Raw genomic sequence first — 9,428 nt, forward strand, 5'->3', positions numbered from 1 at the left:
CCCAAAATAAACTTCACATACTGACCCGGCAATATTTATGTAGCATGTCCTAAAATTCCAAAAGTGTCTTTAAAAGGACAGGGGAGTCAGGAAAAGTGCTTTATATGGAAGGCTGCCTCTGTAAACACACATCTAGCATTTAGCACTGTTTGTCTCATTCATGTCTTTGCTGCAAAAGTTATGTCAAACACAATACTCACCTCATTTCTCCCTGTCATTTTTCCCCCCTCATACCTACGCAATAAAGTAATTGCCATTCCAAAATCGGATTTCCAGAACTCCTCAGCAAGGTCACTGTCTGGTTACAATGAATAATCTTCAAACAATAAATTCCAACGTCTCGATCTGAAGGCCTAGAGTTAAAAAACAATACCTGTAGCACAACAAACCTATATATCAACTAAGCTAGCTAGGCATACATGAACCCTAACACAAAATGTAATTCAAGTACTTTTTGGACAAACAAAAGCATATAGTTTAAACATGGCAATGTGTATATAAAAATAAGTTATACTTAACAACCAATAGTCTAAGCACAGTACATTGCTCCTATTCCCCTACCAAAGGGGTTCCCTGTTTAGAAGGTTGTTGGCACACAACAAATGACACTGTTTAATGACACTGATGAAATGACTCATCTGCCACAACTAGGATCAGTTCACCAACACAACGACAACAAAGACGCCCAAAACCCTGGAAGAGACAGCATGACAGGAAAGCTGACTGATCTCCACTCAAAACAGTGGAAAAACACCTAGGGATAATCATGGATGGCTACAATAGAGATTGATTTACCAAAACGTCTGTTCAAATCAATAGGCCTACAATAGGCCACATTTCAATTGTTCTTCATGAGGTTTATATAACTAACTCTTCACCATCAATGATTTCTCCATTTATATGTTATTAATTGTGAAATGTAATTACGGCCCAAGACAGAGAGAGGGAAAAAGACTACTTTAGGATTTTAGGAATATTGTAACTACTCCCTAAGACACGTCACCCATCAACTAGATTCAGCCCTTTTTGAGGGGATGTTCAGGGAGACAGAACATCATTAGAAATAATTTGTTGACTGAAAAATTGACTGCCAGAAACCAAACAGACATAATATTTGACTGAAACAATCATTTTAATCCTTGCTTACATTTGTATACGATCACATCTCTCTCTACTGCGTTGGAATTCTTTGGAGCAGATTTCCAAAATTAAAATCACTTGGAGCTGATTTGCTGGTGTTTTAAGACTTCCAAGCACTTCAACTAAGTATTATGTTCTAATGTTCTCCACTAGAGGTTTCTATTGAGTAAGGCAGAATATACTTGGTCTAATGAATTCTACTCATAGGCTGCAATTGAAGGCTGACCTATCCTGCAATCTAGCATAGTCTCACAGTGAATATGGTGCATAACAGCTTGTGTTGACTTCCAATACCACTTGTATTCTACGACATCACTGTACTGAGATATTACACAGCCTAAGACGCTTCAGGAGAGCAGACAAGTGTGGTAGCAAGGCAGAGGTCCTGGGTGAGTGAGTTGAGAGAGCGAGACAGAGAGGGAGAGTGAGCTGAAGAGGAGAAGCTACAAATAGCCTTATGCAGCCGGGTCTGGCAGGGCAACATTGTACTGGATGTGTGTGTGGTGGGGGGGGGGGGGGGGTCCGGTCGTGTGTGTGACACCCACGCTGCTCCCCCCATCTTTACAGGAAGAGGGGCTGCAGCGAGGCACGTTCCCCCTTGCAGGTCATTGTTACCAGAAGAGGACAGGGAATTGGGGGAAACAACTGGGGTTCCTTGAGATGTTTTCATGACGGCAGCAGAGGAAAAAACACATCAACATGGTGATGGATGGACAGGGTCTGCTAGGGGTCTGTCCCTCAACTCAACAAAGACCACAAGGTTGTGTATGGCCATCTCCATGATGTTGTTATTACATTGTACGTGCTGAAACACACAAACATCCTACAGTTGTCCCCCCCTTAGTACAATACAGTAGTGTTAACCCTTTTTATAGGACAGAAGAGGGAAAATCAGAGTGGGTTGTAATGGGTTCATTTGACCAATTGTATGAAATAGCATTACTGGTACGTATTGAGCTATTAACTGAGCCATGACACGGTCTGGCCTCCCGGGTGGCGCAGTGGTCTAGGGCACTGCATCGCAGTGCTAGCTGCGCCACCAGAGTCTCTGGGTTCGCGCCCAGGCTCTGTCGCAGCCGGCCGCAACCGGGAGGTCCGTGGGGCGACGCACAATTGGCATAGCGTCGTTAGGGAGGGTTTGGTCGGTAGGGATATCCTTGTCTCAGTATGTAAAAAATGTAATAAAATGTATGCACTCTACTGTAAGTCGCTCTGGATAAGAGCGTCTGCTAAATGACTAAATTGTAAATGTAAAATGTCTGACACGGCAAAGAGCTCCAATCTTCTCTGGAGACTGGTCATTTTTCCTCTGGCGCACGTGAGGTTCTGTGTTTGTCTTGTGCGTTGTGTTTCAGGATCGGACAGAGGGGGGGGGGGGGGGGGGATCTCTTCCCTCCAGGGGTTTTCTCTGAAAACACTGCCAGTCACGTCTGGCCTCTACAGACGGTAAATCACGCTCTTTGCCAGAGCGCTTCTGCGAGCCGAGGTAGTAGCCTCCTCTGGAAATGCAATATGCCATATCCCCGGGACCACCCAGGAGGCTCTCAGCGTCTCGCACACACACACACACACACAACTGACCACCACAGAAACACCCCAACATCCTGGTTTCCTGACACTGTTTTCCCAGTTAGGGGGATTGGGTTGCAGGGTTAAGGCTGTATGGGCCATGAGGAATTTCACAACAAGTAAATGGTATGGGTTTTACTTTAAAGAAGGTTTTCCTCAATGGGATCCACAAGCCAAAGTACAAGCCCACTTCCTTAAGTCAGGAGTCTCAGAGGGTTGGTGTGGTGAGCCACTCTGTCTTGTAGGCCTCGCAGTAATCCAGCTCTAAATAAACCACAACATGGAGTGGTGAGAAACATGGCTTCTTCATATACAGTAAGAGTCAAAGGTTTGGACACATTCATGGGGCGGCAGGGTAGACTAGTGGTTAGAGCGTTGGACTAGTAACCGATAGGTTGCAAGTTCAAATCCCCGAGCTCACATGGTACAAACCTGTCGTTCTGCCCCTGAACAGGCAGTTCCTAGGCCGTCATTGAAAATAAGAATTTGTTCTTAAATGACTTGCCTAGTTAAAAAAATTCAAGGGTTTTTCTTTATTTTTATCACGTGAAAGATCAGGACCCTGGGACTGGATCCTGAACTTCCTGACGGGCCACCCCCAGGTGGTAAGGGTAGGCAACAACACATCTGCCACGCTGATCCTCAACACTGAGGCCCCTCAGAAGCGCGTGCTTAGTCCCCTCCTGTACTCCCTGGTCACCCACGACTGTGTGGCCAAACACGACTCCAACACCATCATTACGTTTTCTGACGACACAACAGTGGTATGCGTGATCACCGCCAAAGATCAGACCTGGCAGTGTGGTGCCAGGACAGCAACCTCTATCTCAATGTGAGCAAGACAAATGAGCTGATCGTGGACTACAGGAAAAGGAGGGCTGAACAGGCCCCCATTAACATTGTTGGGGCTGAAGTGGAGCGGGTCGAGAGTTTCAAGTTCCTTGGTGTCCACATCACCAATGAACTATCATGGTTCAAACACACCAAGACAATTGTTAAGAGGGCACAACACCTTTTCCCCCGTCAAGAGACTGAAAAGATTTGGCATGGGTCCCCAAATCCTCAAAAAGTTCTACAGCTGCACCATCGAGAGCATCCTGACCGGTTGCATCACCGCCTGGCATGGAAACTGCTCGGCATCTGACCGTAAGGCGCTATAGAGGGTAGTGTGTACGGCCCAGTACATCACTGGGGCCAAGGTTCTTGCCATCCAGGACCTTTATAATAGGCGGTGTCAGAGGAAGGTCAGCAATCGGTACCAGAGCAGCAAGCGGTACTGGAGCGCCAAGTCTAGGACCAAAAGGCTCCTTAACAGCTTCTACCCCCAAGCCATGAGACTGCTGAACAAGTAATCAACAGCATACCTGAACTAAATGTCCACCCAAACTATTTACAATGCCCCCCTCCCATTTGTCTTTTCACTGCTGCTACGCGCTGTCTATTATCTATGCAGTCACTTTACTCATACCTACATGTACAAATTAAATCGACTAACCTGTACCCCCACACATTGAATTGGCACCGGTACCCCCTGGATATAGCCTCATTATTGTCATTTTTATTGTGATACTTTTAATTATTTTTTACTTTAGTTTACTTAGCAAATATTTTCTTAACTCTTTCTTGAACTGCACTGTTGGTTAAGGGATTATAAGTAAGCATTTCACGTTAAGGTCTACACCTGTTGTATTCGGCGCATGTGACAAATAAAATTTGATTTAGAGAGCTGGGTCCAGGGCGTGGGGCCAGTTGGTGGCCCCTAGGACCAGCAGCTGGCCTGAGTGGCCCTCCTGGAGGAAGAGACAAACCAGGACAGTTAGGAATGTTACAGTGGTATGAGAATGTGCATTCAACTTTGTCAACTTCCCTGGTAAAACAGGCGTTAAATCAATAAATGAGGGGTTTGAATGTAAGAGAGCAATTGGAACAGTAGGATGAAGCAAGTATGCTTTTAAGGTAGTATGACTGTGCTTGAATTTGAGCATGTAGTTGTAATAAATTATTAATCAATAATCTTAGCCCTAACCAATGACCCCGACACTAAAAGCTCAAACATAAAGGACATTTCCAGACCATAAATGTGTCTGAAGGCTTAATAAATTACTGGTTTACATCTTCTGACACTATCAGGCATTATCTGGCAATACAATATTAATAGTATAACAGAGCTCCTTGTACTATGTTCTAAAATAGGTGGTCCGGCTGAGAAATAATGCTATTTCCACCTCCCCCTATGTCACAGGCCCAGCAGAGGGACCAAAACACAAATAAATTACAGTGAGAGTGGAGAGAAGAATTCTGGGAGCAGGAAGTGCTTTCGCCACATTCCACAGCAGCAGGCCCTTGGTGGTTGGTGACCTTGGATTATACAACAAGCCTTAGCATCGGTATGGAAAACAGATAGCAGGAGGGAGAGCGGCTGCTTCAGTGCACCATCTGCACCAAGGAGCTGGGTTGGGGAGATGAAGATATACTTGGCCATAACGTGATGCCAATTTGGCACATCATGGCGACCAGCGGTGATGGGTTTCCCAGGCTCCCTGTGTTCTCTAAAGGGGCGGAGGGCGGCTGTCGAGCCATCTCTGATCGTGGGCCTGCGCTCTCTTTTTCTCATTAGACTGATTCGCTGACAGAACAAAAATCAAGATTTAGCAGACAGAGGGAGAATGTCTGAAGGATGTCCAGGAGAGAGGGGGATATTTTGGATGTCAGTCTGCATTTCTAAGGCTGATATGTATTTTTTCTCTCAATATTTACCTTTGAGAGGCTCCTGTGAATATCTGCCTCAATCTGACCTCTGTTTCACCATAAAATCTGTAAAGACAGGTCGAACATGATAACAAAATAAATGAAGGTCACTTGATATGGATGTACGAGCATCACTAACCCTCAATACATGATCTTGTACTTGGTACCCAACCACATTTCATTAGGTAGCAATAATATGACCATACTTGCTCATGATTTATGGACGGTTGATTACGGTCATATGTGCCCCGACCTCATTGGCTATGGCTCATCCAATCATAGTCTTTCCTGTTCCCGGGGGGCCATAAAGGAGAACCCCCCTAGGAGGTGTGATTCCTGTACGCAACAATAACATATTCAACATCACATAAGCACAAAAATGGAATCAAATGCATAAAATCAAAGTTCAGTTTTGAGATATAGCATATTGTTTTAGATGAAGAATTTTCCAATTCAAAGGAAAACCATATATTTGTGTACCGTAGTTGGAGAAGTCTCTCTCGGGATCATACTGTATATGACTTTTGATCTCAGGGCTGCCGCATCCTCCTCCTCTTGAGCCTCTTTGTGCCCGTCTCTGAACTTCACCTTATTCTCCACCTCTAGACTGAGACTGCCCTGTTCAGACTCAGCGGGAGTCTGGGGGTTGCCGGGGAGAGTTGGAGGGACACATGGCACACAGGCAGGCCTGCAGGGGGTACTGGATGCAGGACCAGGCTGCCCCGGATCCCAGGCCTGCACCTCAGGTCCATGGAGGTGGAGCCCTGGGCGGAGGTGGAACCCAGGGCGAAGGTGGAGCCCAGCGTCAGAGGCCTCCTCTGTATCAGGCTCCAGTCCCAGAGTAGGCCGGGAAAAGGGAAAGGCCGTCGACCCCCGTCACCCGCAGACTACACGCTCCGCCAAAATACATCAGGGAGAGTAAGTTTCCAGAGAGTGGGATCTTTCCATCTGAAATATGAGTGTATGGTAATGTAATGCAAAGTGTTACATTACATATTTGGCGCGGCTGGTAGCCTAGTGGTTAGACCAAAAGGTTGCTGGATCAAATCCCAGAGCTGACAAGGTAAAAATATGTCGTTCCAATCCTAAACAAGGCAGTTAACCCATTGTTCCCCGGTAGGAGGTCATTGTAAATAAGAATTTGTTCTTAACTGACTTGCCTAGTTAAATTGAAAAAATAATAACATATCCCCTGTTATGTAGTCCCAAGAAAAAAAAACTCTCTCACCCGGAGAAAGAAGTTACTGCATTCTTCCAAATGGAACGCATCATGCTTCTGACTGCATTTATAAATAAAAAGCAAAAGAGTGCATTTACCATTCATCATGCAATTAACATAACCGTGATGGCATTTCTGAGTCATCACTCAAATGACTGTCAAACTGTTGTTGCAGGTGTCTCACCAGCAGATGGCGACATTTATCTATAAGTATAAAACATTTTATGGCGTATGGCTGTACAAGTAAAGTGAGGTTAGTCTTAAGGCTTCCAATGCTTCAGTTTGGCTGGCACCTAGCCAAACTCCAAACGAGTGTTCTTCGAATACTCCCTTAAAGTACCTTCACTTGAAAAAGCAGCAATAGTACTGTTTGTCCATCTTAAGATGCCGTAGCCAGAGTACTTCCTCAAACTATACAATATTTGGTGCAGTCTCAAGTGAAAAAATGTACATGAAAGTGAGTCGTCTTTTGTTGAATGACAACAAACACTTCATTGAAGAATCTGTACTGTTGACCTACGACCAAGGAAGGGGCATAAACTTTGGGTACAGAAATTCAGGTTGCCTCAAGAATTTTTTTTGTGCACAAGCACACAAAAAAAACCTTGCCAAAGACCAAAACGAACAAAAACGTCATCATAATATATGCACAAACTGTTCTGAATAGTTTTGGATAGGAAGCATACAGACGCCTTTAAACCTACTACTTTACCTGGTGGAGAGATGCACATCTTCTGCCTGTAACACAGGCCCTATCAGGGGGTGAAGAGTCACTCCATCCCCAGGCTTCACTTTCAGGCTGTTCTGAGTACTTTTCTGTAGGCCCACTTTACTCCCGGGGAAAGATGATGCCGGCCAGACACAGCTAGAAAAAACAAACACAGCATAGAAACTTGGCCTGGAAATAAACTGACAGCCTTTGTGTCAGTCTAATATTATTCACCATATCAACTGTGTCTGTGTCAATTGTTGATATTGTCTCCCCACAGTGCAATTCATTGTCAATAAGCACATGCACATATACAATATTCCATTATGTTGATAAACATTGTTGACATACTTCCTGTTGCCCAGTATGGCTCGACAATAGGACTGGTCATCCTGCTTTTACACTCAGCCCTGCTGATGTCCTGAATTTTTTGGGAAGTTTATAATCTGCTGTACACAAATGTTTAAATAGAATGTTAGGACTTTCTAAACTGCAAAAGAGAACGTTTTGTCAAGAGTGAAATCGCTGGCATACCACACATCCCTGCAGGGGGAGGGGGGCTTTCTTGTGGAGTTGGGGGCCGCTGGAGGTTACATGCAAGGCAATGTATGTACTCATTGCAATGTTCCTCCATCATCAGCAGGTACATGCATGCCTCCATGTTAATTAGTGTGTATATTTATTTTACCTTTATTTAACAAGGCAAGTCAGTTATGAACAAATTCTTATTTTCAATGACGGCCTAGGAACTTGTTCAGGGGCAGAACGAAAGATGTTTACCTTGTCAGCTGGGGGATTCGATCTTGCAACCTACTGGCCCAATGCTCTAACCACTAGGCTACCTGCCACCCCACGTTATCTTTGGTCTCTTTGTTGCCTATCTGATTAATGCCCTCCTTGCCTAGTCCGTCAGTTTTGGTGGGTGGCCCTCTCTTGGTAGGTTTGTGACATCTTTTGGGGGCGGCACGTAGCCTAGCGGTTAAAAGAGCGTCGGCCCAGTAACCGGAATCCCCGAGCAGATTAAACATCTATTGATGTGCACTTAAACCCGAATTACTCCTGTTAGTCGCTCTGGATAACTGCGTCTGCTAAATGACGAAAATATATGGTACATGAAATGTACATTGTATTCAGGCATGATATTATTTAAGAGCAACATAACTAGCTAACTAACGTTAACTAGTTACTTTTCTCAACTGAGTCAATACCTGTAAATTAGTTGTTGTTGCGATTGCTGCTTCGTGCCCCGAGCTTTGTAAACTATTTAAATCACTAGAGCCCTCTCTCAGTTCCCTTGAGTTGTCACCATCATTGACTCTCCTAACTTTGCTTTTGTTTTTCTTTGTCTTTAATTCATCAACAGTGTGCATGTGAAACAACAGCTTTAACACCAGCATGCGTGAATCAACTGAGATAAACGTCCTGGTTAAAGTTCAGTCGCGCTTCTTTTACCGTAAATGCCGTAGTAATTCTGCTTTGCTACTCTGTTGTTCTATTACAATGCGTCAGAATACATATATATATTTTAAACATACTATAGCTTTGAATGATATTATTTTACTTGCTAGCAACTTACAAAAACACAACATAATGTAGCAACGATGTCCACATAAATGTGAAGTAGTATATAACGGTATTTATGCAACTTCAGTGTTTACTTTATGTATTTATGTAACCCGCGAGTAAGTAATATTTCAGGGACGCTTTTTCATGAACATATATTTAAAGTCTTTTATAACATGTTAACTCTTACTTGCAAACTACTACATTTAGTAAGAAACGCGCTTTCAAATAAAACGCTTCGCCTTACGGATACTATAGGGTCATTGAGGGTTGGTCGAGAATTCACATGCTCAGCAAGCCGGTCACAACTACAGAACGAGCATGGGAGGAATGTAATTGTTTTGTCTGGGAAAGTGCACATATTCGGCAGATATCAGCGAATGAGTATTTAGTAATTTACTACGAGGTAGACCTGGGTGTCAAACATACACACACTGAGTGTACAAAACATTAAGAACACCTGGTCAGTCTGTCATGGAA

The 9,428-nt window shown here is 44.1% G+C and overlaps 1 protein-coding gene across 1 annotated transcript; it reads right to left on the bottom strand.

The window, feature by feature from the left end:
* Window positions 1-2,525: 2,525 nt before the first annotated feature.
* afg2a (AFG2 AAA ATPase homolog A) lies at window positions 2,526-8,796 on the bottom strand. Its single transcript, XM_055927171.1, is given in 7 exon segments — window positions 2,526-5,523; window positions 5,664-5,795; window positions 5,882-6,310; window positions 6,312-6,405; window positions 7,389-7,541; window positions 7,737-7,834; window positions 8,594-8,796. Coding segments are annotated over 5 exon segments (735 nt in total). The 5' UTR covers window positions 7,408-7,541; window positions 7,737-7,834; window positions 8,594-8,796; the 3' UTR covers window positions 2,526-5,462.
* Window positions 8,797-9,428: the final 632 nt, after the last annotated feature.

This window comes from Salvelinus fontinalis, chromosome 6 (assembly GCF_029448725.1).
Source record: "Salvelinus fontinalis isolate EN_2023a chromosome 6, ASM2944872v1, whole genome shotgun sequence".
Taxonomy (NCBI): Eukaryota; Metazoa; Chordata; class Actinopteri; order Salmoniformes; family Salmonidae; genus Salvelinus; species Salvelinus fontinalis.